Genomic DNA, 27,805 nt, shown 5'->3' with positions numbered 1-27,805 from the left:
CGAGTGGGCAGCCCACAAGGAGATTTCCAACCCAAATAACGCAGGAAGGAGCCACTTTCAGCTGCTTCTATTGCTTCTGTAAATCCTGGGCTTAATCCATGGAGCAGCTGGGGGGGAACGTGCCAACCCCCAGGAGTTGGGAATGCTGAGCTGGGGCTGGGGTCTGGCTGGGGGGATGCTGAGGGGCTCTGGAGGTGGCAGGAGTGGCTGGGCACAGGCTGGGGAGTGAAGATGTTTCCACAGCTTTGGGGTTGGTGCTGTGCCACACCTGAAACAGCCCTGCCCTGGCATGGGGAAAATGGTCTGGGAAGTGGCTGTGCCTCCCACCTCTGCAGCCAGGGCTGGGGGACAGGGCTCATCCTCAGTGCAGGGCTGTCACTGGGGTGGGACTGAGGGCTCCTGCCTGAACTGAGCCCTCTGCTCTTTTGCAGATGAGCTGCTATTTTTAAATGTCTCTCTCTCTTTTTTTTTTTTTTTTGTTTTTGGTTTTTTGTTTTTTGGTTTTTTTTTTTTTTTGTTTTGTTTTTTTTTTTGTTGTTTTTTTGGGGTTTTTTTCCTATCTGTGGATGACCCTAATTTTGGCTGAGAAGCTTAGGAAAGCAAAGAATGCAAGGTTACTTTAATCTTCTTAAAGTCTGGCACCCTGCTCTGTGCACCCAGTGCCAGGGCCTGCCCACCCTGGCAGGGAGCAATTCCCAATATTCCCAATATCCCATCCCTGCCCTCTGGCAGTGGCAGCCATCCCCCTTTGTTGTCACTGCAGTTCATGGTGCAGAGTCCCTCCCTGGCTCCCTCGGAGGCACCTTCAGGTACGGAGAGCACCTGGCAGGAGTTGGCACGGGCAGCAAGCCCTGGGTGCCAGCCTGGCACGTGGCATCCCAGCGTGTGCCAGCGGCTGCCTGAGGTCTGCCATCAGCCTGGGCACCCCGGAAGGCTGGCCTCAAATCCTGCAGACAGACAGGAGCCTCCTTCTGTGAGAACATGTGAAGATCCAAGCATGGACTGTTTAAGCCGGTGTTATGCAATGGGAGCTCTTTTAAGTCGTGATTTGTAAGGGCAGTTCAGATAATTTCCTGAAAGACATTCTGCTAATGATTAATTTAGAATATGTTTAATTCAAGTTAGAGAGATCAAAGAGGGAGCATTTTCCCTGTAATGCCGTCCGTGGTTTCACACTTTCACCACCTTCCCTGCACCGGGGGGTGTCTGCTTTGTCCTTCCCGCAATTCCTCTGGGAAGATGGCAGAGGAAAGCGTTCTGCTTTGGGGCAGGGGAAGGGAGAGGAGCCTCGAGCACTGTGAGGTTTGCTCAGAGGAGGGACGGATGCTGCGGGATGTGCAGTCAGCCCTCCCCTCCCGCAGCAGCGGCTCCAGGTGGGGCTGGCAGTCCTTCCTTGGGGTCCAGCTGGGATGAACCAGGAGTCTGAGCTCCTGGATCCTGTGCAGGGCCAGCAGCAGCAGCTCCAAAACGTCAGTGCCCCTTCCAGGGCGTGCAGCTGCTGCAGCGAGGCCAGGGGAGAGCCAGGGATCCGGCAGTGCTGCAGAAAAGGAGGCTCGGGGAGCCCTTCTCAGAGTGTCCAGCTCCCTGACAGCAGGAGGGACCCCCGAGAGGGCCGGGCTCTGCCGCAGGGAGCAGGGACGGGAGAGGGGGCAGCCTGAGCTGGGCTCTGGGAGAGCCCCGTGGTGCCAAGGGCTCTCCATCTGCAGGAGTTAAAGCCGTGCGGATGTGGCACTTGGGCACGGGTCAGTGCTGTCCTCGGCAGGGCTGGGACTGGTTGGACTCGATGGTCTCGGGGGGCTTGGCCTCCCTCGGTGTCCGTGAGTGCCTCCGGCAGGGCCGGGGCTGCTCATCCCGCCGGGGCTCGGCGTGAAACCCTCTTTATTTACAACACAAACACATTCCTGCGCGGCACCGAGCCCCAGGCACGGGCTCCTGCGTCCCCCGGGCTCCCCCCGCTGCCGCCTGCGGCTGCTGAGCGCCCGTTTGATCCGATAACGCGCTCGGTTGATCAGATCCGGCGCGCGTTCCCTGTATTTGTCAGGAAGCGGTGTTCGTGGGAAGGAAGCAGGCAGCGGGTGTCAGGAGCAGCCTTTGATCACGGAGATGCGCGGCGCTCCCGCACACCGCACACCGGGGCTGCCGCCAGTGCGGGATCCCCGGGAGCTCCGGGGAAGCGGCACGGGAGGCGGTAATGGCCCAAACCATGGCCAAGGGCAAAGCAGCGCGGGCCGGCAGCCCCGGCCGAAGGGGAGGAGGACGAGGAGAATTTTGGCGGTGCGGTGGCCAAATCTCTGCGCAGGAGCAGCCCGGGGGCAGAGGGGGCTGACCGCACAAACCCACCTTTGTTAGCCACGTGCTGGGTGTGGAGACGGGGAGAGGCCGATGCGGAGCAGGTCCTGCAGGGGGTAATGGTTTTTATCAGGGCGATGATCTCCCCTTCACTGCCGGCTCAGGTGTGAAACTTCCTCCCCGAGAGCTATCGGGACACCTGGGCCTGGGGCTTTTCATCCCTTCTTATCGGGCATCACCCACTCAGCTGCCCCTCAGGTGGGATGGGAGAAGGTTCCGGAGCCGAAAATGTCACACCGGGAGCTGTGCGGGGTTTGGGCTGCCCTTGGTGTCACTTCACAAGCTCCAGCGCCCCCCCCCCACACATCCCCCGGGCCCTGCCCCACCGCCCCTGTGCTGTCACCGACTCTCTTTGTCCTGCAGAGAGATGCCAAGGGCCAGTACCTGTTCGACCTTCTGTGCCACCACCTGAACCTGCTGGAGAAGGATTACTTCGGCATCCGCTTTGTGGACCCCGACAAGCAAAGGGTGAGAGAGCCCCCCTGCCCGGCCTGGGGCAGCGGGCTCAGGCCTGTCCCTGCAGCTGGAAACCAGGACACATTCACGTTTTATCACCGCCATCGGGCCGTTCACAGCTCCGTGCCGAGGATCCAAGGCTCCAGCTTTGTTGCCTCGGGCAATGGGGAGTGAGAGCAGGAGGCAGAGGCAGGCGGGAGCCGGCCTGACCCAGCTCCCGGCTCGGATCTGTGTCCTGCCGGCCCCGGGCAGCTGCAGCCGGGCAGAGGATGGGGCACAGACCCACGGAGCTGGATGCCCACGGCAGGGCTCTGGGAGTGCCCTGGGCTCCAGCAGGGCTGGTGCAGAAGGAGCTCCGGGGCCCCTCCGGTCCCTGCTTGCCCTTGGAGCCCCGAGGCTGTGCATGGGAATGGCTGAGCAGGCACAGCTGTGGATTACAGCCCCGTGCTGCGCTCCCTGCCGATGGGAACAAGACTCAGAACAGGCAGTTCTGCCCCTGCTGCCCCAGAACAGCCAGTTCTGCCCCTGCTGCCCCAGGGCACTGCCGATGCTGAGCCAGGAGCTGGGCACGGAGCCGCTCCTCACGGCGGGTGGGACCTCCGAGCCTCCTGCTCCCCCGGCTCCCTTCCAGGGCCACTCACCCACACCCAGGGCTTTTCTCACCCAGAGCAGGACCCTCCTCTTCCCCACCCTCCCCACCTTGTCCAGTCACGGCTGTCAGGCTTTAATTGCCTTCTTTTCCTTTCAGCACTGGCTGGAGTTCACCAAGTCGGTTGTGAAGCAGATGCGGGGTGAGTGTTGCGGAGGTCTGGGCAGACTCTGCTCCTTCCACCTTAGATGTATTCCCATTTTCTCCAGCCTCCCCCCTCGGGGGTCAGTTCCCAGCCCCTGTGCCAGGAGCAGCTCCCCCAGCAGCTGTTCTGGTGGGTTGGGAGCAGGGTTATCCCCACCAGCACAGGGCAGCAGCTCCAGGGAGAGCAGGACAGGAGGGATGGGGTGAGGGAGTGGCACTGGGGAGCGGGCAGTGGGCTGGGTGGTGGGTACAGAGCCACTGGCACTTCCCCTGAGCTCTGCCAGGGATCTGCCCTTGCCATGGTCCCTGCAGTGAGGAGTGCCTGCCCCTCCTTACCAAGGGCGGTCTGGGGGGATCAGGGCAGGTGGGACCCCAGTGTGACCTGGCTCGAGCGGGGTGGTGCACGGTGGGGGACAGCCCTGGGCTGTGGTGACACGGTGTCCCTGCTCTCTGCAGCACAGCCCCCCTTCACCATGTGCTTCCGTGTCAAGTTCTACCCCACGGACCCCGCGGCGCTGAAGGAGGAGATCACCAGGTGAGGATGGGCACTGCCCGGGGCCTGGCCAGCCCCAGCAGCAGGGCAGGAGCACACGACAGGCTCCTTTTGCAGCCAGGAAAGAGCCACTGGGATTTCCCAGCCAGCCTGGCTGCTTTGGGATTGTTCCTGCTGTGGGGGAAAAGCACAGGAGTGCCCACCTGTGCTGGGTCAGCACCTGGGGCTGCTGTGCCTGGTGGGGAGCACAGGCTGAGGGTGGGCAGGCCCTGGCACAGGGTGCCCAGAGCAGCTGTGGCTGCCCCTGGATCCCTGGCAGTGCCCAAGGCCAGGCAGGGCATTGGGGCTTGGAGCACCTGGGGCAGTGGGAGGTGTCCTTGCCATGGCAGGGGTGGCACTGGGTGGGATTTAAGGTCCTTTCCTGCCCGAGCCATCCCTGGGCTCTGTGATAAAAGCCCCAGGCTTGGTCTTTGGGTGCAGTCAGTTCCAGACCCACATTCCAGGCAGAGCACTCCGAGCACAGCCCCAGCTCTGGGGCACAATCCCTGCTGCTCAGCCTGCTCCAGCTCAGAGGCAGGCGCTGTGCCCTGCCCAGCACGTCCCCAGCCCGGGTGTCCTTGCCGGGCAGGGCTGGAGTGCCTGCAGCCCCCGGGGATCCCTGCAGGCAGCAGCCGTGTCCCTGTGACGTGGGAGCGCTGCTCAGGGCTGGCAGCACGGCAGAGCTGGCAGCACAGCCTCTCCTGAGCTGCTGTCCTTAGGGGCTCTTCGTGCTGCTCGTGCTGCCAGAGGAAGGACACGAGAGCCCCACGGAGCAGCTCTGCAGAGAGCCCTGGCTGTGGGTGCCCAGCAGCCCTGAGCACCAGCACAGCTCTGCCTGCAGCCTGCACCAAGGGCTCTGAGCTGGCACCTTCTGTGGGGACACCGAGAGCCCCCAGGGCCCCCCTCCACGGGACCTGAGAGTCTGCAGTGCCAGGCCAGGGGGAATGGCTTCCCAGTGCCAGTGCCAGGCTGAGGGGGGATATGGGGAAGGAATCCTTCCCTGCCAGGGTGGTGAGGCCCTGCCACTGGGGCAGCCTGGTCATGTGTGCCCCTGCCCATGGCGGGGGGTGCAATACTGGGAAGAATTTCCTCCCAAAACCTGATCTAACTCTGCCTTCTGCCACCCCCACAGGTCCAGGCTGAGGTCCCCATGCAGGTGAGCTGCCCCTGCTTGCTGCCCTTTGAGGTGCGCCTGCAGCTGCAGCTAGAACCCGGGCTTAAAATTCACTTTTCCCTGGACTGAGCCCATTCTAATACCAAGATTTCTCTTTAATGTATTTTATCTGTGAAAATTAATGGCTTACCTCATGATAAACCCAGATTTGAGCAATGAGGCGTGACCGAGGACTGCAGAGTGCGAATCTGGTTATTTAAATTCATTTCTGAGCGTTCCATTCTGCTCCTTCACTCATGACTTCTGCTTTACCAGCTCAAGGTTTTCCCAAACGCCACATGACACAGCCCAAAATGCTGCTCAGGTTTAAATTTATTGGAATGTGTGATCTTTCCAACACAGTTTGTCCTTTAACTGGGTGCAGAGACAGGGATGGGGAGCACGGGAGGCAGCTGGCCCTGGGTGATGCAGCGAGCACGGAGGAGGGACGTGGGTGCACACACCGAGACCTAGAAGGACACAGAAAGTTTGGCAAGGAGAAAATCACATTTTGGGGGAGCTGAACATCCAGGGGAAATGCAGCAGGCACTGGAGGGCTCTAGATCATGAGAGCCTGGCCAGGGTCAGCCCAGCCAGTGCCACGTTGGGCTGCAGGGAGAGAGATGCCAGAGCAAGTGTCTGGTGGCAGGTATTCCCTGTCCAGATGGGCTCTTTGGGTAACCTGAGCTGTGCCTAAGGAAGGGGCTCTCCTCCTGTGCCCAGGTACCTGGTGTTCCTGCAGATCAAGAGGGATCTGTACCACGGCCGACTGCTGTGCAAGACGTCGGACGCGGCGCTGCTGGCTGCCTACATCCTGCAGGGTGAGGCTGTGTGCCTGCAGGGTGAGGCTGTGTGTGTGCCTGCAGGGGCTCCCTGTCCTGCCAGACCCTGCACTCTGCACTGACAGCAGCTCCCTGCACCTGCAGGGACAGGGGCACCCACCTGCGCTGGGCTGGGCAGGGGGAGGTGAGGATGGTGCTGGGCTCTCACCTGCGAGGCCGCACCTGCACAGGGCGTCCCCAAGAGCTCCTCCAGCCCCTGCCCTCCTGCCTGCTCCTGCAGCTTGAGGAATTGATAAATCTGGGACAGTGACCACCTGCTGCCAGGTGACAGCCCCACAAACAGCAAGATGAATTGGATGCAGTTAATGCCTGGCAAAGGATCCCTCCTGTGGGAAGGCAGTGGGGTGGGAGCGGCATTCCTGGGCTGGGATGGGGATGGGGATGCTCGCTGTGCTCTGCTCCTGCTTCTCTTCCCCACTGGATCTGTCTCCCACCAGCTGAGATTGGGGACTACGACCCGGGGAAGCACCCGGAGGGCTACAGCTCCAAGTTCCAGTTCTTCCCCAAGCACTCGGAGAAGCTGGAGAGGAAAATCGCCGAGATCCACAAGTCAGAGCTGAGGTAGGGGAGCTGAGGGACACCCAGAGCACCTCTGTCCCCCCTTGGGATTGTCACTCATGTGTCACATCCAGCTGGGACCTGCTCCTGCCTCAGCCAGCACGGCCCAGGGACCTTCATGGGGACAGGGACCGAGGCCCTCTCCAGGGATGTGAGGGGTAGAGACCATCAGCAATCCCCATTATCCCACAGCTCTGCTGGTGCCTCTGGAGCTGTGTCCTGAAGGGTTCCCAGGGAGGGAGGTGGGTTTAAGCTCCCAAAACCCCATCAAAGCTGTGTCCCTGTGTGCCAGGGGCTGCTGCCCTCCACCACCAAGCTCCCCTTTCCTTCCCCTGCTGTTTGTGCTGCAAGCAGGGAATCCATCCCTAAATTTGGCAGATGCCTTTTGACCCTTCCTTGTGCTGCCAGTCCAGCGTGGCTCCTGTGGATGTGGCTGGCAGGAGAGGGTGGGCCAGGCTCCAGAGCTGGACTCCTGCTGATCCCATAAAAATGCAGTGGGAATGTGCTGTGGCTGAGGCTTCCTCGTTAGCAGAGCCCCTGCAGCTGCCTTCCACCTCCCTGGCTGCCACGGAATATTCTTTTTTCCCTCCTGCAGTGGGCAGACACCAGCTACTTCAGAGCTGAATTTCCTCAGGAAAGCCCAGACTCTGGAGACCTACGGGGTTGACCCACACCCGTGCAAGGTAAAACAGCTCCTGAAGCCATTCCTAAAGCTGTTGCTGGGCTTGGACCCCTCTCTGTGGCCAGTGACGACCTGCTGAGGTGCTGGGGACTGTCCCCAGTGCATTTGTCACCTGCCAGCAGCTCTGCAGCTGTGCTCAGGGGGCCATGCTGGGGCCACCAGGCATTAACCTGGCTGGGACAGCCCATCCCTCTGCCCTGCCCAGCCCATAATCCAGTTTGCTGCTGGAAATGCTCTTTATTGACTGAGGATGTCACTGCATGTGGCTCTCTGCTCCCTGGTAATCCCATCACATGCAGGTGGACGTGGGATACAGAGCAAACTGAAAATTCAGGCAATGCCTGTGCTGGGGCTTTTCCCTGGGTTGTGCCACATAAACACACAATTGCAGTAATTTTGGGGGGGTTCCCCATTTATGGGCAGTTTCTGAGTACCCAAGAGGCTGCTTTGCTCTGGATTCTCTCTGAAGCAGGGACCCACTTGTGGCCTTTGCTGCTAGAGTCAGGTAATTGCCATCCTTTTACTTCAAGAACCTTTGAACATATTTGAGTTACATTAATTAATGCTCCTATGAGGACAAACACACACTCTTGTATGTCTGTCAGCAGAATTCTGCCTAATTCATCAAGAGCTGCTGGTAATGTGCTTAAAGGACCTGGAAACCAAAGAGAAATGAAGCTGATTCTTCTGTCCTCTCTTCCCCAGTGGTCTGTGGAGAAGTTTGGATGAGGGGTTGTTCCCTCTCAGCAGCCATGCTCAGTTCAGTGTCCCTTCACTCAATCCTGAGTGAATCCGAGACTCTGCTTCCCTCCCTGGAGGTTTTCCCAGATTTGGGAGAGAGCCAAAGCCCTTTGGGCAGCCCAGGCCTGAGCAGTGGCTGGCTGGGGCAGAGGCACACAGGAATGTCCCTGCTGTGCCAGCCTGGGATGAGTTTGGGCTGCCCCCTGGGCGTGCAGGTGTGGGGCTGAGGCTCAGCACTGCCTGCCTCCCTGTGGCCATTCAGCCTTGACAGCTGAGAGGGACTTGGCTTCTGAGCACCCTCAAAAGCCTCGGGGGATCTGCTGGCCAAACCCCCCGGGATGGATCCAGCCAGTGCTGCTGACCCCCAGCTCTCTGGGGATTTACAGCACAGCCTGTCCCCGGAGTCCCTGGACTGGGCTAAAGGCTGGCACTGACTGCTGGGTTTGGACTGGGACTGGGCTAAAGGCTGGCACTGACTGCTGGGTTTGGACTGGGACTGGGCTAAAGGCTGGCACTGACTGCTGGGTTTGGACTGGGACTGGGCTAAAGGCTGGCACTGACTGCTGGGTTTGGACTGGGACTGGGCTAAAGGCTGGCACTGACTGCTGGGTTTGGACTGGGACTGGGACTGGGCTGGCACTGACTGCTGGGCTTGGACTGGCTCGGTGCCACCTGGGCACTGGCTGGGCAGGGCTCCCAGGGAGGCGAGTACAGCTGGGGGTTATCGTGTTCTGGGTTAATTGCTATATTTAATATATGTATATTTAGGACTTGGACGTCAGTGATCCTTGTGGGTCCCTTCCAACTCAGGATATTCTGTGATAATATAATAAATAACCATATTGAACTATATATATTATAGTAATTATATATACCAAATAAATAGTGTATGTCTATATAATAACTATATATATTTACATGGAGTAATATAGTTTAAGTATATATATATAAATACACATTAATTGCAATAATTATAACATGGTATTATATTAATAGCATAAATTCTATAAATTTCAATATGACATTTAATATAGACAACTACAGGTAACTGTGACTCAGGATATCCTGTGATAATATAATAAATAAGCATATTGAACTATATATAGTATAGTAATTATATATATCAAATAAATAGCATATATCTATATAATAATTATACATACCTATGCAGAGTAATATAGTCAGTATATATATACACATAAATATGTATATCTCTATATATGCTTATAAATATATAGTATATAAAATATATTAAAAATATAATATATGTAATATATAAAAATACACATTAATTGCAACACTTATGACATGTTCTTATATTAACAGCATGAATTATTTATATATCAATACGAAATTTAAGGTAGATGATAACAACTGACTCAGGATATCCTGTGATAATATAATAAATAACCGTATTGAACTATATATATTATAGTAATTATATATACTAAATAAATAGTGTATATCTATATAATAACTGTATACACTTGCACAGAGTAATACAGTTACTGTATATATAAATATATATATATATAAATACACAATAATTGCAACAATTAAAACATGGTATTATGTTCATAGCAGGAATTCTATAAATGTCAATATGACATTTAATGTAGACAATAACAGATAACACTCAGGATATTCTGTGATAGTATAATAAATAGCAATATTAAACTATATATATTATAGTAATTATATATACAAAGTAAATAGTGTATATCTATATAATAACTATATATACTTGCATAGAGTAACACAGTTACTGTATATACACACACATAAATATATATATATATATATATATATATAAAATATCCATTAATTGCAACAGTTATAACATGGGGTTACATCAATAGCAGGAATTCTCTAAATGCGGCTGTGACATTTAACGCAGACAATGACAGATGAGTGTGGCACCCTGCTGGCAGCGCTGGCACTGGGCAGAGCTGTGCCCGTCTGGGGGCTGAGGGCACAGTGTTGTGCCAGCTGTGCTGGTGGCCAGCAGCTGCAGAGCCCTCGCTGTTGCCTTGCAGGACGTGTCCGGCAACGCGGCGTTCCTGGCCTTCACCCCCTTCGGCTTCGTGGTTCTGCAGGGCAACAAGAGAGTTCACTTCATCAAGTGGTGAGTTCCCTTCGCCAGGTGCTGAGCTCCCTTACTTCATCAGGTGCTGAGCTCACTGCCAGTGCGAGGGGCTCACTCCAGTGTGAGGGGCTCATTCCCAGCGCGAGGGGCTCACTCCCAGTGTGAATTTCACTCCCAGTGTGAGGGGTTCACTTCATCAGGTGGTGAGCTTGTTCCCAGCGCGAGGAATTCACTCCCAGCGCGAGGGGCTCACTCCCAGTGGTGATGTCCCCCCAGGGCTCCCCTCACTCCCTGGGTTGGCCAAGGGGTGGCCGAGGGGTGCCTGGCTGTGTGGGCACAGGGCAGTGCTCGATGCACCCAGAGCTCTGCTGCCCCAGGTCACTGTTCCCTACATTTGTCCCCATTAATCTCCATTGTCCCCACGTCAGCCACATCCCAAACCCCCCCGCCCCCGAGAGCCCTCTCGGCTGTCCCTGGGTCACTGCAGGATGCCCAGTCCTGCCAGGGTGTCCCTGGCAGCTGGCACTGCCAGTGCCCATGGGATGAGCCTCCGCTGACCCTCAGCTCCAGCCCGGGCTGTCCCCACTCCAGCCACGGCTGTGTGAGCCAGGGCTGCTCCCAGCACCCTGCAGCATTCCTGGGGTGGGAATCGGGCTCTGGGAGTGCTGGGTGGGCCCTGGGCTGGGTGGGCACAGCTCCCACCTGCCTGTCCTTGTCCCTCCAGGAACGAGGTGACCAAGATGAAATTCGAGGGGAAGACTTTCTACCTGTACGTAAGTCAGAAGGAGGTGAGTGCTCCCCCTCCCAGGGACATCCTGGGCACGGCTGCTCCTCCCTCCAGCGGGCTCTGGGGTCCTGGCAGCAGCATCACCCTGCAGGGCAGGGACATGGGGACAGCAGCTGCAGCTCTGTGCCACCGCTGGGGTCACCTCCCTGCTCCTGCTGGTGCCCAGACGTGGCATTGGACCCCACAGCCCCCAGAGCCCCAGGCCACACGGGCCTCTGCCAGGACTGCCAGAGCCCCTGGCCATGCCCTCCTTGGGATTATTCCCAAGGTGCTTCTTCACTGCCATCGTCCCTCAAAGTCAGCCACAGCTCCCCTGGCTGGGGTTGGCTCCCAGGGGAGCCATCAGCAGGAATTTTTGAAAACCCCTGTGTTTCTGGCTGCTCCCAAAGGCTGGGGGGTGTGGGCACATTCCTCACGCCAGGTGCTGCACCAGGCTGATCCCTGCATCCCAAACAGCTCCAGAGCAGGACCTGCCCGTGCCAGGGCCACTCTCAGCTCTGTACACTCCACTCTTTGTCTGTGGGATGAGCACCTCTCCCTGTTCTCCCCCTGACTCCCTGTCTTTTTCTTTTAGGAGAAGAAAATCGTTCTCACCTACTTTGCCCCAACACCAGAAGCCTGCAAACACCTCTGGAAGTGTGGGATCGAGAACCAGGCTTTCTACAAGTACGTGCTGCTTTGTGGGGCTCCATCCAGGCACTGGGCTCAGTCACTGGCCGTGTGGCACCCTGTCCCAGTGGTCAGTCACTGGCCGTGTGGCCTGTCCCAGTGGTCAGTCACTGGCCATGTGACACCATGTCCCAGTGGTCAGTCACTGGCCGTGTGGCACCCTGTCCAGTGGTCAGTCACTGGCCATGTGGCCTGTCCCAGTGGTCAGTCACTGGCCGTGTGACACCATGTCCCAGTGGTCAGTCACTGGCCGTGTGGCACCCTGTCCCAGTGGTCAGTCACTGGCCGTGTGACACCTGGTCCTAGTGGTCAGTCACTGGCCGTGTGGCACCATGTCCCAGTGGTCAGTCACTGGCCGTGTGGCATGTCCCAGTGGCCCTGGCAGAGCCAGGTCTCTGCCCTGCAGGGTCCCTCTTTTCCCAGCCCCTCTGTGCTCATCCCCCCCCCCCCAGCAAAGCCCCATCAGGAAATTATAACTGATGCTTTGGGATAATTACACCTAATTCTTTGGGATGAAGCCCGGAATGCCAAGCAGCACCATCCTGTTCATGCCATTCTTAACCCGGGCCACTTTGTGCCTGGTAATGAGTTTTATTTTAATCAGCAAGCTGCGAGACAGAGCATGCGGTGCATTCCCACCGGGAATTCTGCAATCAGCAGCTGCAATCAGCAGGTTTCACTCCTCATTACACCAACGTGAAATGAAATTGCAATATTGCTTTACAAATCTCTCTGTGATTAATCGTGGCAGTGGATCACTGCTGGGCCCTGCACACTGCGGGTGGACCATGGGCTGGCCCGAGGTGCTGCTGGCACTCCCAGGGTGAGGGATCAGCTCCTGTGGGATGGGGAGGAGATGGGATGGTCCCTCTGGGCACCTTCACCCACCCTGCCCAGGAGGGGCTGAGTCTGTCACCCTGCAGTTCCCAGGACAGGGGGGGCTTTCAGACCCTGGAGAGTGCCAGTCCCTGCTCGTGGGTGTCACTGCTGGCCCTGGGGCCTGGCAGGAGCTGTGGCCTGCAGAGCCCTTGGCAGTGGGTCCGTCCTGGCTGCCACCAGGGATGGACTGTGTGGCTGCAGGTGCCGTGTCCTACCAGCCAGTGCCACCCACCCCTGCCAGCAGCGGGGTGACACCCCCAGGGCTCTGCTGCTGTCACCTGGCCTGGCTGTGATGCTCCCAGAGCTCGGCAGGACTCTGACAGCACTCCTGGGCTGTTGCAGGTTGGAGAAGTCGAGCCAGGTGCGGACAGTGTCCAGCAGCAACCTGTTCTTCAAGGGAAGCCGCTTCCGCTACAGGTAAACCCTGGCACAGGTAAACCCTGGCGCAGGTAAACCCTGGCTCAGATAAACCCTGGCACAGGTAAACCCTGGCACAGGTAAACCCTGGCACAGGTAAACCCTGGCTCAGATAAACCCTGGCGCAGGTAAACCCTGGCGCAGGTAAATCCTGGCAGGAGCAGCTGCTGGGTGTGCTGCTGTGTGCTCCTTGGGGAGCAGCTGGGGGCTGCAGTGCCCCAGGGACACCTCAGGGTCTTACAGAGACCCCCATTGCAGTGCTGACCCCACCAGGCCACCTCTGCCACTGTCTCTGTGCCACAGAGGCCGCCTCTGTCCCCAGCTCACAGGAGAGTGTTTGGAGGGACAGGAGGGAGGATGGGAGATCTGGGGGTTGAGAACAACGAGGAGTGAAACAAATCACCACTATCCCTAAATTCCTGTGCTGAGCTGCTGGAGTGAGAGCCTGGACCAGGGACCTGGTGTCTGTGTCCCCTCACCGAGCAGTGCTGGCACCCTCCTCATTGGCATGGGAGGACCTGGATGCCCACTTTGTGTCCATCTCAGCTGAGGGGAGGTGACCCCTGGTGTCCAGCATCCCGTGCCAGAAGAATCAGAAAAATATGGTGGCAGAGGTGTCAGCCCAGCCTTCTCCATTGCCCCCATTCCCCTGGAGAAAACATTTCTGCTTTCCCCTGGAGCTGTGTGGGGAGGGGCCCAGGCTGTGCACGGGGTGCCCACGTGGCTGCCAGGGCTGCGCTTTTGTCCTCACCTCTGCTGCTCTTGACCCACCTGCAGCGGCCGTGTCGCCAAGGAGGTGATGGAGTCCAGTGCCAAGATCAAGAGGGAGCCCCCCGAGATCCACCGGTGAGAGCCTGGCAGCAGCTCCCAGGGGTGGGAGACCAGGGTGGGAGCGGGGCCAGAGGGCTGCTGTGAGCCCAGGGCACTGCCATGTGCCCAGGGTGGGAGCATGCCCAGGGAATTGCCGTGTGCCCAGGGTGGGAGCATGCCCAGGGAATTGCCGTGTGCCCAGGGTGGGAGCATGCCCAGGGCACTGCCATGTGCCCTGGGTGGGAGCGTGGTCAGAGGGTTGCTGTGAGCCCAGGGACTGCCATGTGCCCAGGGTGGGAGCATGCCCAGGGCACTGCCGTGTGCCCAGGGTGGGAGCAGGCCCAGGGCACTGCCGTGTGCCCAGGGTGGGAGCAGGCCCAGGGCACTGCCGTGTGCCCAGGGTGGGAGCAGGCCCAGGGCACTGGCTCTGTCCTGGCCCTGATCCTGTCCCCGCTCCTGTCCCCAGGGCCGGGCTGGTGCCCAGCAGAAGCTGCCCCTCCATCACGCACGGCCCCCGGCTGAGCAGCGTGCCCCGCACCCGGCGGAGAGCCGTCCACATCTCCATCATGGAAGGTAGGACATGGGGCAGCCCTGCCCGGCATGCTGGGGCACGGGAACACACACACCTGGGCACCTGCAGGGACAGGGACACACGGACACAGGGGGGCACACAGACACTGTTACACAGACAGACACAGGCCCACAGGTGCCTGTACACACAGTGTGCACGCAGACACACACACGTGCACACACACACGTGCACTGTGTCCAGCTGAGGCCGCAGCCCCGGTGCCTTGTCCTCAGCAAAGCTGGTGTCTCACCAGGCTGGAGGGGGGAGGCTGCTCCTCCCCATGCTGGGGCTGTGTCAGAGGAGGATGCACTGGGAAGAAGGTCTGGCAAAAGGCAAAACACTGGGATCAGCTGTGGAGGTGCCCCGCAGGGCTGGGGACACGCTGGGGGCTGTGGCTGTGCTGCTGGTGGAGGCTGTGTTACCTGCTGGTGACAGCGTCCAACTCACGGTGACATGGCTGTTCCCTGCCCCTGGATGGGGCCAGCCCTGACCCAGCACAGCCCAGCCCTGATCCTGGTCCTGGTCCCGGGATGCAGGCAGGGACAGGGACTCTCTGCCCCATGGGCGGGATTTAATTCCACCAAGGGATCCCTGGGTCGGTGGCAGTGCCAGTTTTGGGGACGGAAGCAGACAGGGTCACCTCTGCCGCCCAGTTACATGTGACAGTCTGTCCCCCAGATGCCGTTGGGAAGCAGCCAGTGCATTAAATCACCTCCCACCATAAATCACCCCGAGCTGGTTCCACCCCTTTGCTTTTCCTCACTCTCACTTCAGCTCGGTCCCGTGGGAATGCGGGTGCCCAAAATAGTGCTGAGCCCGGGGCCGGCAGTAGTGCTGCCCTCGGAGCCGTCCCTGCACTGCTCGTGTCCCCGTGCCACCATGGTGAAGTGCCTGGTAAAGATCAAAACCAGGGTCAGCGTGCACCTGTGGCTCATCAACCACTGCTGCCGGGCCGTGCGGGTGCGGGTGCTGGCGCTGGGGCCGCGGCTGCTCTCCCGTGCCCTGGGCATCCTGCCCCTGCTCCCCGCTGCCCCCGGCCCTGGGGACCCACCTGAGCCAGGTAACGCTGCGCCGCGGGGTCTGGGTCTCCTGGAGCGCCCCCGGGGTTCCCAGGGACTGTGGTCCCGTAGTCAGCTGGTGAGCAGGTGGGGTGCAGGAGGGAATGTGGGGTGCAGGAAGGAATGTGGGGTGCAGGAAGGAATGTGGGGTGCAGGGTATGCGTGGCAGGGAGTGGGCTGGGGTCTCCTGGACTCCAGGTTGTTGTTACCACCGAGCAGCTCTGGTGGTTGGGCTGGACTCAGATTTCCAGGATTTTCCAGCTCTTGCTGCCAGTCCTGTGGAAGCAGATGGCAGGAGGGTTTGGGTCTGGGGGCCAGCACTGCTGTCACTGTGGTGATGGGCAGTGACACCCTCTCAGGGGCTGTCCCCCATGTCAGGGACACAGTGGGTGCCGTGGGGAGCGTTCCCATGAGAGGGGAGAGCGCAGAGCTGGCAGGGTGAGAGCGTGTTCCCTCCTGACTGCCCGGGAGCACAGCGTTGCTGTGGCACTCATCCGGGCAGCGCTCACAAGGGAGAGGCTGCAAATCCCCGGGAATGCGGCCGGATGAGCTCCGGGTGTTCCCCTTCACCCTCCGGCAGCCAGGCCATGGTGACAGCATGTCGAGGTGCTTTAGTGCACTGTGCTCTTCCCCCGGTGACAAGTCCAGCCCTGTCCCTCTCCAGCCGCCTGCAGGGTGGCCTGGGGACCAGCTGGTCCCCACCATGACCTTCAGACACCCTCCCTGGAGCTGGGGCCACTGCAATGGCAGAGTTCTTATTCCCCCCCGCCTGCTAGAACTACCTGAAACAAGTCCCTTATATGCGTGATTTCTTGGAATTTGGGGATTTGGAGGAGATGATGGTAGGGGCAGGAGTTCCTTGGCACAAAGGACCAAAGCTCAGTCTGGTACAGGGCCGGGAGCTGGCACAGGGGCTGGCACAGAGCTCCTGCCACTGCTCCTGCTGGGGGTGAGCGATGTAAAACATTTGGTTTGTGGTGAACTCAGAGCAGGCTGTGCTGCAGGGGCTCCTGCACGTGATGGGGGCACCTCCGCTGTGTGCTGGGGGACACGCACCCCCACCAGCCCAGCACGACCCTCTGTTCATGCACCTCCCACCCGGGGCTCTCATCACTGCCACCCATCCCTGCCCCCCGTGCTGCCGAGCCCCCAGCCCGTTCCCATCTGTGTCACCTGTCCCGGGCAGATGCCTGTGGTGCCACGGTGCCACGGCTGGCGCTGCCAGCGGCAGAGGGGCCCCAAGCACTGTGGGCAGCTGCCAGGGGGACTGTCACTGTCACCTCAGGGCAGCTACAGCCCGCGGGTGCGTGCAATCACCCGCGGAACAGCCCGGACCCTGCCGCGGTCCCGGCTGGCAGCCGCTGTGCCAGTGACAAGCCAGGCAGGTGTTGAGGTGTCACTGCTGCAGTCACAGGTCGCGTTGAAGGGGCTGCAGGTCCTGGAGGACCAACAACAACAGCAACAAGAAGCAGCAACCCAGGGCAGCTGCCACGCTCTGTCCTGCGGGGGACACCAGTGTGGGGCAGTCGGGTGGCTCCCGGCTGTGGAGAGGAGCCCTCTGCACCCCGCTGAGTGCCCCTCACCCCTCCCCTGTCTCCCCAGGCCTGGAATCCCTCCGTGACAGCGCCCACTCGACCCCGGTGCGCTCGGCTTCCCACGGCGACGCCTTCGCGGGCCCCGGCCGGAGCGGCCGCGCCGAGAGCAGCGAGCGGGTGGCGGTGATCGCTGACGAGAGCTACAGCCCTGCTGACAGCGTGCTGCCCACGCCCGTGGCCGAGCACAGCCTGGAGCTGATGCTGCTGTCCCGCCAGGCCAACGGGGCCCCGTGCAGCATCGAGGAGGAGAAGGAGTCGGAGGCGGGCACGCCGGCGGCAGAGGCGGAGGGCGAGCTGCGGGCGCTGTGCCCGGGCGCCGGCGGCCTGGGGCCGGCACAGGCCCAACAGGTGAATAAGTTTCTTTTAAGTGTCCTCCGTTTGCTCCTTGTGACAGTTGGACTCCTCTTTGTTTTGCTCCTCCTCCTGATCGTCCTTACCGAGTCCGACCTTGACACTGCCTTTTTCCGTGATATCCGCCAGACCCCAGAGTTCGAGCAGTTCCATTACCAATACTTTTGTCCCCTCAGGCGATGGTTTGCCTGCAAGCTCCGCGCCGTGGTAAACCTGCTCATTGACACCTGAAGGCAGGAGCCACCACGGGGGCCTGGACCTGCCGCCGTCACTCACTAACCCTCCCCTCCCGACCCAGAGCCCGGCCGGCCGAGGAGGCGGCTTTCCGGGAGGAAGAGGAGGGTGGGCGCAGCCCCCGGAGCCCCCTCCTCCCCGTGCTCCCACCCCCGGAGCCCGCACAACACCTCCCGTCCCGATCCCACGCTCACGACTTGGGAAGCACCGAGCAGAGGGGAATTCTTTGCTCTGCCAGCCCAGCCGGGGCTGGCGGGGCCGTTCCGCAGGAGCTTTAGCAATGGTGCTACTGAGGTTTCATTTAACACTCGTGTACTGTTACGGTATTAAATCCGCACTGTGCCCGCCGCCCCCGCCCTCCACGAACCGCTTGGCAGAGCCCTCCCTGCTCACCGGAGCCTCCCAGGAGGTGACAGAGCCGCCACGCTCTCGGGGACGCCCCGGTGCCCTCCTCCCGCAGCGCAGCCATCCGGAGCCCGCACCCTGCTGCGCACTCGGCCCTCCGCCACTTTTTAAGCCTTGAAGCACCGGTGCTCCCGAGGGCAGGGGAGCATGGAAGCCAGGGGACGCAAACCTGGCATGGAGCTGTAGTGACTGTGTCAGATTTATTGGGATGACCTTTACCCTCCGCCAGTTGTACCTGTTTTGTAAAAAAACCAAGCAAAAAGAAGAAAAAAAAAAAAAACAACAAAAAAAAGAGAGACATCTCAAGGTCTATTTTAACAAGGAAATGCTATTTTGTTATCAGATCTAATCCAGTCTTTTTTTACTTTACGGACGGGGTGACCGTGGGTGCCGGTACCGAGCCGTTCCCAGTGAGCAATGGTTTAGGAGTAAACGCTGGGAGCCCAAGGCCAGCCGAGCCCTGCTGGGTTTGGGACAGAGAAGGAGCTTTGCTTTTGGGACTCTTCCAAGAGGACACAAGTTCAGAAGCGCAGGTGACACTGAAGAAGCCAACGGACACCTCTAGCCCTGACTGACGTTGAGTGCAAGTCAATAAACCCAACTCATCGTGAGGACCCCTGGACTGTTGGTCACCAGGAGCAGCAGCCCATCCACAGGGAGCAATAACAGCCAGTTCTGGTTAGGTTGGGGTGACAAGTTGGACACATCAGCAAAAGAAAAAAAAAAAAAAAAAAATTAAAAAAAAAGAAGGGTAGAAACAGCTGAGCAAATTTAATTTCATCTCAGGGAGAGATTTTCCTGTAAGCTGGGGCCATAACTGCAGTTTTACAAAGCCTGATGTCCGTGTTGTCTTTGAGCATCCAGCACCCACCGCCAGGCGGGACGGTGACGTTGGGCCTCTCCTTGTCACTGCAATAAGGGGAGAGGTCCCGTGGGGGACACAGTCCCCCTGCCCGGGTCACAGCCCGCCCACAGCACGCGGCCCGAGGAGGGGTGGGTCCAGCCCTGGCTCCGGAGCACGGCAGGAGCCCTGGGGAGGGCTCAGGAGCACTGGGGAAGGCTCCAGGAGGCGGAGGAGCGATTTTTTTACATGATAATCCTGTTTTATGCAACATAGCAGAATTAACTCTTAGTGTAGTGTTCCTACCTCAGCCCATAGCGCTGATGTTTCTATGCAGTTGTGCTCGTCCCGACGCTGACATTTTTTACCCCGGGTTAACGCTGCAGTGTCGTCCTTCCTCCTCTCCTCCTCCTCCTCTCCTCACTGCAATGTTCTGTGTGACGTGTGACAGCACAGCTCCATCCCGCGCCCCATCCTTCTCAGACACGTCCTCCGAGCCCCAGCTGGGCCCTTCCACCTTGGCTTTCCTCGGGTGACGCTCTGTGCCAGCCCCAGGTCACCTCCGCCGTTGTCCCCAGCGTTTTACTGCAGAACCACGAGAATTGGTGATTTTCCGTTGTACGTTTCTCCCGTCGGTCCCAGATCCTGTTGTGTTTCAGGCCCTGTTAGTTTTCCCCGTCTTTCTATCAAAATGTTGTTTCCATAGGTTCTGAGATCAGAAACCCGTGAATCTCGTCCTAGCATACTGCATCTTTCAGCAGTAGACAGTAAAATACCTGAAAATGTGAATTTCTTAGTTTTCATAAAGAAAACCTAGAGATTAACCTTTCATGTGCCAAATACTGTAAGTTACATTCTTTTTTCCTTCAAAATGTACCTTTTTCTACATATCCAATACTTTAGTTAGCATAAAATCATTGGTGCCATGAAAAGTATTTTTAAATTTAAATAAATATTTAAATATCATGAAAAGAAGAGTCGAGATGAGCTTTGTTCAGCGATTCTAATTTTTCTTGTGGAAACAGCTCAAAGTGTGAGGAATTTGGTCTTTTAGCAGCTTCTCCCTGGAGTGAGAGTTCCAGAGCTGCAGGTGAGTCCCTCGCACGTCTCTGCACTCCAGGAGCACAATTTTACAAATGCACCTGGGAGTTTCGGGCCCCTCACCACAAGGAAGGCACTGAGGGGCTGCAGAATGCCCAGGGAAGGGGCTGGAGCCTCAGGAGTGGCTGAGGGAGCTGGGGGCTGAAGGGTCACTTTTATTTCCATGGAAGACATGGGTGCCAAAGGCAGTTTAAACTATTTATTTTAAGACTTTGAAAGTACATTTCTTTCCTGAGAAACAACAGTCAGCTTCGGAACTGGTTAATACAGAATAAACAAAGTCAGTGCAGGAAGGTGAAAAATAAAGATCTAAGGCACTTCTATTTGAACACATGGAGGCGGCCACTGGAGTTGCCTCCCACCAGGATGTTCTGGCTGGGGTGCACGACGTTGATGGAGCACACGGAGCCGAGGCAGTCCACGTTGTAGAAGGAGTGCAGCAGCTTCCCGGTGTCCTGGAAGACCTCGATCTGCCTGGGCTGTGCCATGCTGCCCACCAGGAAGCAGTGCTCCTGCTTGGGGTCCCAGATGGCCCTGAAGCGGGTCAGCCAGCGGCCTGTGTTGTTGTTGTGTCTGCAGGGCAAGAGGAACATTCCTCCTTGTGAATCCAGCATTTTAAATCATCATTTGTGGCCCATCTGCTCCCTTGCCTTCTAACCTTCAGCACTCATGCTGCAGTGCTCAGATCCCTGCAGTGGACCCCTGTCCTGGGATGGGCAGGAAGGGACAAGAATACCAGAATGGTTTGGGCTGGGAGAGACCTTAGAGATGACCCCACCCCTGCCATGGCAGGGACACCTCCCACAGTGCCAGCCTGCTCCAAGCCCTGTTCAGCCTGGCCTGGGACACTGCCAGGGATCCAGAGCAGCCACAACTGTACTGGGCACCCTGTGCCAGAGCCTCACCCACCTCAGAGATAATTCCTTCCCAATCTCCCATCCATGCCTGCCCTCTGGCAGTGGAGCCATTCCCTGTGTCCTGTCCCTCCCGACCCACAGGAGCAGCCACGGCACTGCCCTGGCCCAGGTGTGCTGTCCTTACCTGATGGAGCTGAGCAATGTGACAGTGGATGACAAGGACGTGGTGTCGTAGACCCTGGGCACAGAAGAGCACATTACCACCAAGAACCTGTGCTAAAAAGGCAGCCCTTCCCTCAGACAGAGCTCCAGCTCCTGGGGCCCAGGAGTGTGCACAGACACCCAGCCTGGCCACAGGCACCAGCACCCCAGCTGGAACCACTGCATGTGCTCAGGAACTGGATTTGCTTTCAGCTGGCACTGCAGCCCACCCACCCTGGCTGGCAGCTCTGCAGCCCAACCAGGCCAGCCCAGCATCCCACCTCTGCTCCTCCACCCCATGAACCTGGGGGTCCCACCCTCGGGGTAAAAACTGTCCAGCCCACACTAAATCAGGTAATCATCTAAATTACAGTCACAAAGTAACCAGGAGAAAAAGGACCTCTAACAAGCAGCTCACAGCAGCTTAAATGATGAAATGGTAGGCTATTTACAGAAGAGCTGATATCATCATTATTTCAAGTACCAGCTACAAACAAATTTAGTTTCTGAGCATTTTGTGTTTATGTTCACAGGTTTTGGCTGGCTGTTTTTGTGGGTTTTCATTTTGTTTGTTTTTTAAAGATTACCAGTACCTGTATGTTTTTACTTTTAAATATCCCGAGGGAAAATGAGAATTAAAAAAAAAAACGAACCAAAGCAAAAAATAATTTAAAACTACATAAAAAATATTAATGCAAGTAAATCTTTATCATTTTTTTAGAAGTGATAAAGACAGAAGGTGCTCAATGATGGATCATGTGGAGAATAATAATAATAACAGTAACAATACTAATGACAGTAAAATTTTCCATGAGGATTCTTCCTTCCACAGCCTTACCTCAGCTTGTCATCAGCACACACTGTCACCACCCTGCTGCCAGTGACAGGTGAGAAATAGGCCGAGGCCACACTTTTGGTGTGTCCTGTCAGAGAGCTCAGGGGCTTGTTCTCCTTGGCGTTCCGAAGGTACCGAACATCAAAAACACAAACATCCCTGCAACAGGAACCACAGACACTTCAGTAATTATCCTTCACTCACCAAAAAAGCTCCAGAGCACACAGCACACAGCAGGCTGTGTGGGAGGAGGTTCAGAGCTTCAATATCCACTCAAATGGTGGCTCTGAGGGATTTTGGGAGCACCAAAACCACCCCAACCAGCCCTCCATACAGTCCCTCTGTGCCAAAGCCCACCAGGGCCCATCTGTCCCCATTTGATCTGGGAAATCAAACCAAATGCCACCTTAAATCCTGCTAAGGACTGAGAACTTGTTTTCTAAAAGCACCAAGACAGCTCTGACTGTAAATCGAGGCTGAGAAACTCCTCAGCCCCAGCTCCCCCCAGCACAGAGACCACTGAAAAACCAGCCTGTTCACTCTGGGCTACGTACACAGAGCCAGCAGCCAGGAAATACTGTTTGTTCACAGGGTGCACGTGGACTGTCCGTGTCCTCCTGAAGCCAATGTCCACAGAGAGCTCCGAGGACACCCCTGGCGTCCGTCTGTCCACAACAGCCACGGGCCCAGACCACTGACTCACTATGGCAGTGCAGGCATTCTCTTCCAGGAAGTCAAAGCAGGAGAAGTCTTCCTCACTCCTGCAGATCTGAGCCCAGGGAAGGTTAAATGTCACCAAAACCAAAGGAAACAGGCAGATGTTCTAACACCCAAACACTCCCTGGGCTATGGGTTCCATCCTTCCCCTCTTTAATTCACTAAAAACCACAGCCCATGTGACAGCTTCGTCCAGCTGTGCAGGTAACCCTTCTGTGAAACAAGGATGCTTTCCACAGGGGAAATAATTAGGAGATAATTAACCATCCAAACCAGACCAGCAACAGCACATCCAAATTCCCAGTCAGAGCTCCTACAAGGCACTGTCATCTCTGTGTTCCAGCAATCAAAGAGCTGCTGGCCTTGAGCACACACTGAGTGAGGATTAAGGATATCTTTCCCTTCTCCAGTGCTCCAGAAACTTTTAATCATGTGCAGAAATGTAAACTTGGAAATTGGGAGAATCCAGGCTGGGTTTTGGTGAGTAGGAAACATCTCCCTATCTATGTGATGTTAATTAAATGTTGATTCATATGTCCTTGTGGAAATAGAACCTGAACTTTCCTGTTAATAAAAGAACCAAAGAATGAGTTGGCACAAGCAAACTAAACCTTCCCAGCAGTGTCTCACCTCATCAAAGACAGCCCTGGTGACATCGCCACAGCGCAGAGTGTCATTGCTGAGGGACAGCAGGTGAGCAGGGTTGCAGGGAGAGAAGTGCATGCAGTTGACATGGAAGCTGTGGGGGATGAAGATGTGGGCTCCTTCCTCCGTCCCGCAGCTCTGCAAAACAACAGATCCCACAGACACGGGTGCTGGTCACTGCAGTTATTTCTGTTAATAACTACAACTCTTAGAGCCAAATCTCTGGCTTTTGAATGTTTTTTGGAGGAGGCAGAGGGTTCTGGGTGAAAGGAGATAACAGCACAGTTGATATGGACAGTGAGACTGCTTCTGGTCCCTAATTATGGAAAGCTGCAACTTCCTACTGCAATTAGTGCCACTGCAGCCACCAGCCCTGGACCTGGACAGCAGCACCTGGCACACCCACACAGCCAGGTTTCTGCTACCACATCAAAATATGGACACACTGGGTTACTGAGAGCTCAGCCTGAATTAGTGACCCAAACTGCACAAACACAGGATCTCCTGTGTCTTCTCTTCTAAATTTTGCAACTGAACAGGTCATTTTGGACCAAGTTCTGGTTCATCCCACAAAGATGATTCTTCTTTCAAACTTCAGAAAAATACAAGGGAGAGCAAAAGGGAAAGCTGTTCTGGCAACTCTGACAATCACTCTTGACAATCACCAAGGATTATCCCTAAGAACGGAAAAAACCTAACACACTCTCATGAGCCTGACAAAATGCTACCCCAGGCTGTGCCCCACCTGCAGCTGTCCTGAACCACACACCTGTTCAGGTGAGGAGCACATCAACCACTCACCACATTCCAGAGGCCAACATGCCCTGAACTGTCTCCAGCTGCCACAAGGATGGTGCTTTCGGAAGGGTGGATGGCCATGGAACACACCCGGGATTTCACCACCTTCCTGACATTCTCCTCTCTCAGCACCATGCTGCTCAGGCTCTCCTGGTACCTGGAAAACCCAAATGACAACCATCACCAAAACATTCATTAGGGAAGGAAGGGGGGCCAGACAACCCCCAGTTTTGGCTGCTGTTTTCACATTACCTCTTCATGTCAGGTGTGCCCCTCTCAGTATCATCTGCTTTCACCTACAGACAGAAAGGAGATCTCTAAGCAAAATCAGAGCCCAAGTGAAATTACTTGATCCAAAAATAAGAAATAAAACCAATAATACCTCACTTATTCTCATCCACGTGCTCAGTAAGGCCTCTGTCCATTTACTGCTCTCTGCCTGACCCTCTGGAACCATGGGGAAAGGTCCGACTGGAACCCGAGGCTGGGAAGACATTGGCAATTTTTGTAAGCCAAACCAACTAAACCACAAACAAGGTGAATTGGTACTTTCCCCACACCAGACATTCCGAGAACACGCCTACAGTGGGACAGGAAATAAACAGTAAAACCAGAAGGTGATATCATAACCTTATTAAAAAAATAAAGAGAATTTCACTGGCAGCACAGACAAACTGACTCCCTTGGTTTATTCCTCTCCTGATACTCCAGCAAGACATTTACTACAGATTCAAATCTATTCTACAGCTCCATGGAAGATTTAAATTCCCATTTCTCAGAACAACATGCCTTTTACTTGTTGCTCCATCACTGCTTCAAAAAGATGGTAAATACTACCCAGGAAAATAAAACCAGTTCAGAAGTTACAGCAAAATAAAATCCAGAGTAATAAACCTTTGGATTTAAGGCTGCTCAGCTCCATGGGCTGTTGATGTGGAATGTTCTACCTCAGGACCCTTCTGTGGATGCCCAATGCACCATGCCATCAGCCTGGGCCACAGAGCACCGCCTGGCTCATGGCAAGACTGTGGCACCTGCTCGGGGTGACAGAACTGACCCTTCCTTCCTGTCCCTGTGTCACAGCTCCCAGTGCAATGCCCAGTGCCACCCATCAGTGTCACCAGCAGTGGCTTCAGAAAGCTGCTGTGCACCCACCCCTCCTGCAGCCCTGCCCCATCTCACATATTCCTCTGCCTCTGGCCGGACAAACGTGTCCAGCAAGGGGATGTCCAGCGGCGGCTCCCGGAGCAGGCGCATGGATCGCCGCCGCGCTGGCTCATCCTCCACCTTCTTGGGCTTGGCCCTGCAACAACGAGAGCATCTCAGCTACAGAGCACAGCTAGGGACAGACCCCAGGGCACAGCTGGCTGGCACCAGCCCCTCCTGGCCCTGCTCTTCCACCCTGGCAGTGAGGAACAAAACCACGAGCTCTCTGCAATGCACACGCAGGTGCCACCCCTCTGTTTCCCTGGGATGCATCCCTGCCCAGCTCTCCTCATCCATTACCCGCCCAGCCATTCCCACCTCTTCCCATCACACCCCTGTTTATTTGGGCTTCAGCTCATTTTCTGCTCGACCTGGCACTGTTTTGGCACAGCCAATGTCTTCTCCTCCACATTTACTGGTTACCCTCTCCCTTGCACCTTGGTCACGCCCTCTCTTTTTTTTCCCCTCACCTTTTCCCATTTGTTTTCCTCCCACAATAAAGAATAAAGGATATAAATCTCATCTACTGTTACTGTACCTTTTAGTGACCTGAGATTGCCTTTTAGTGGTAAGTTGGTTAAGTCTTGCAGCTGACTTAAAGAGAAAAAAAGAGTCTAATTATAGATAATGAGCATAAAGAATTAACCTGTATAAAATACAATTATCTCAAGGCAGCGATGAACTTACTGCAATTATTTATAATAGTAAGAAAGAAACTGTGGTTGCCCCATCCCTGTAAGTGTTCCAGGCCAGTCTGGATGGGGCTTGGAGCACCCTACTCTATGGAAGGTGTCCCTGCCCACGGCAGGAGGTGGAATGAGAGGGGCTTTAAGGTCCTTTCCAAACATTCGAGGATTCTGTGATTTTCATGGCTTTCCTCATATACAGCTGCCCCAGTGAGGAAAGGGTTTCACACCAGGAGAGATGACAGTGCAATTATGACACTTGAAAAGAGCGTTTCGATGCTATTTAGACCCAATACAAACCTCGTGCAGCTTTAGAGCAGCAAAGAATTTAGCATTTTCTGTGATGTTCTTTAGTCTCTTCCTTTCATAGGCTGATAGGTGGGAGTATCCATCCTGCAGAATGAAAAGACAGTCACTCTCCATCATACAGTTACATGGCTGCAAGAGTGGTCTCGGGCTCAGGGAAGTGAGTCTCTAAACTGATTAAATTATTTTTAACAAATATAATTACAAATGTAAGACCATACAAATTGGGGTGGTCGTGTATCAACAACAAAATCTGTCCATAAGGGTCCAGTTTGCTTTACAAAACTTACTCTGGCATTAACTCGATGAAGAGAACAGTATCAAAATTTTTAATAATGAAAGCAATAATGAAGAGACTCAATAAAGAATTTAAAACTTCAGTGAAAGGCTAAAATGAAGTGGGACACTGCCAGCCAGAGGTTAAAAAAGGGGGAATAAAACCTACTTACAAAGGAAAACCACTTAAAAGCTTTACTTCTATAAAGATAATAACCGGAGGCCGGGTACTCACCGGAGCCTCGTCTTCCCCGTCGCTGTCCACATCCCGCAGCCCGTCCTGGCCGCGGGCAGCCGAGCTGGGCCCGGGCGGGGAGCCGGGGGCGGCTGCGGGGCCGCTCTCGGGCTCCAGGCACAGCCTCTTGCGGGCCGGAGAGCGGGCGCTCAGCAGCCGCTTCTGGGGCTGCGGCCAGGCCGCCGAGGGCAGCGGCGTCAGCACCACCCGCAGCTGCCGGCCCGGGTCCGGCGCCGCGCTCGGCCGCCGCTCGGCGGGGCCCGCCGGGGGCGACCCCTGCGGGGATGAACGGGGCTCGGAAGGGCCCGCCGGAGGCGACTCCTGTGGGGATGAACAGGGCTCGGCGGGGCCCGGTGAGGAGGACTCCTGTGGGGGCGAAGCGGGCTCGGCGGGGCCCGGTGAGGAGGACTCCAGAAGGGGCGAAGGGGGCTCGGCGGGGCCCGGTGAGGAGGACTCCAGAAGGGGCGAAGGGGGCTCGGCAGGTCCCGGCGAGGAGGACTCCTGTGGGGGCGAAGGGGGCTCGGCGGGGCCCGGTGAGGAGGACTCCAGATGGAGCGAAGGGGGCTCGGCGGGGCCCGGTGAGGAGGACTCCAGATGGGGCGAAGGGGGCTCGGCGGGGCCCGGTGAGGAGGACTCCAGATGGAGCGAAGGGGGCTCGGCGGGGCCCGGTGAGGAGGACTCCTGCGGGGACGAACGGGAGTCGGCGGAGACCCGCGGCCGGATCCCCACCACCGGCGGGCCCTGAACCCGGCCCGCCCCGCTCCTCACCTCCCCCGGTTTCTCCCCTCACAGCCCAGCTCCTCTCGTGTCCCCTCTTCTGCCAGACCCCGGGTCCCCTCCCATCTCAGCGCCTCTCCTCCCCAGGGCCCGGACCTGCAGCTGCTGCCGGCGGTGCGCCGCCGGCTCCTCGGGCTGCCGCGGCCCGGGCTGGGACAGCGCCATGGCGCGCGCGGGGCGGAGCGGCGCTTCCCGCCCGCGCGGGGCCGGCCCGGCCGAGCCCGCCCTCAGCGCCCTCAGCGCCGGCACCGCCCGAGCTCCCGTTGCCGGCGGGCACGGAGCTCTGGGGAGTGCGATATTCCTCCCTGGAGGGGGTGAGGCCCTGGCATAGCGTGCCCAGAGCAGCTGGGGCTGCC

General features: G+C 56.8%; 2 protein-coding genes across 2 annotated transcripts in view; one reads left to right on the top strand and one right to left on the bottom strand.

The window, feature by feature from the left end:
- Positions 1-17,564, top strand: part of FRMD5 (FERM domain containing 5) — a 54,292-nt gene extending 36,728 nt beyond the window's left edge. The window contains exons 2-14 of the mRNA XM_050978671.1: positions 2,713-2,817; positions 3,554-3,596; positions 4,055-4,133; positions 6,007-6,104; positions 6,563-6,686; positions 7,279-7,366; positions 10,143-10,231; positions 10,917-10,980; positions 11,554-11,645; positions 12,870-12,944; positions 13,722-13,790; positions 14,221-14,327; positions 16,986-17,564. Coding sequence (XP_050834628.1) covers positions 2,713-2,817; positions 3,554-3,596; positions 4,055-4,133; positions 6,007-6,104; positions 6,563-6,686; positions 7,279-7,366; positions 10,143-10,231; positions 10,917-10,980; positions 11,554-11,645; positions 12,870-12,944; positions 13,722-13,790; positions 14,221-14,327; positions 16,986-17,560 — 1,608 coding nt within the window. The 3' untranslated portion in view covers positions 17,561-17,564. The remainder of the gene's footprint in view (positions 1-2,712; positions 2,818-3,553; positions 3,597-4,054; positions 4,134-6,006; positions 6,105-6,562; positions 6,687-7,278; positions 7,367-10,142; positions 10,232-10,916; positions 10,981-11,553; positions 11,646-12,869; positions 12,945-13,721; positions 13,791-14,220; positions 14,328-16,985) is intronic.
- A 2,531-nt stretch (positions 17,565-20,095) lies between these two features.
- WDR76 (WD repeat domain 76) lies at positions 20,096-27,618 on the bottom strand. Its single transcript, XM_050978612.1, has 13 exons — positions 27,546-27,618; positions 26,673-27,353; positions 26,156-26,248; positions 25,708-25,763; positions 25,146-25,266; positions 24,346-24,447; positions 24,216-24,259; positions 23,967-24,120; positions 23,151-23,303; positions 22,358-22,572; positions 21,807-21,962; positions 20,952-21,005; positions 20,096-20,483 (listed from the first exon to the last, which is right to left on the bottom strand). Exons 1-13 carry the CDS (start codon positions 27,612-27,614, stop codon positions 20,231-20,233), a joined length of 2,151 nt encoding a protein of 716 aa, XP_050834569.1. The 5' UTR covers positions 27,615-27,618; the 3' UTR covers positions 20,096-20,230.
- Between the last annotated feature and the right edge of the window lie 187 nt (positions 27,619-27,805).

Source organism: Serinus canaria, chromosome 10 (assembly GCF_022539315.1).
Source record: "Serinus canaria isolate serCan28SL12 chromosome 10, serCan2020, whole genome shotgun sequence".
In the NCBI taxonomy this organism is placed as follows: Eukaryota; Metazoa; Chordata; class Aves; order Passeriformes; family Fringillidae; genus Serinus; species Serinus canaria.
This window is presented reverse-complemented; position numbering and strand designations above follow the sequence as displayed.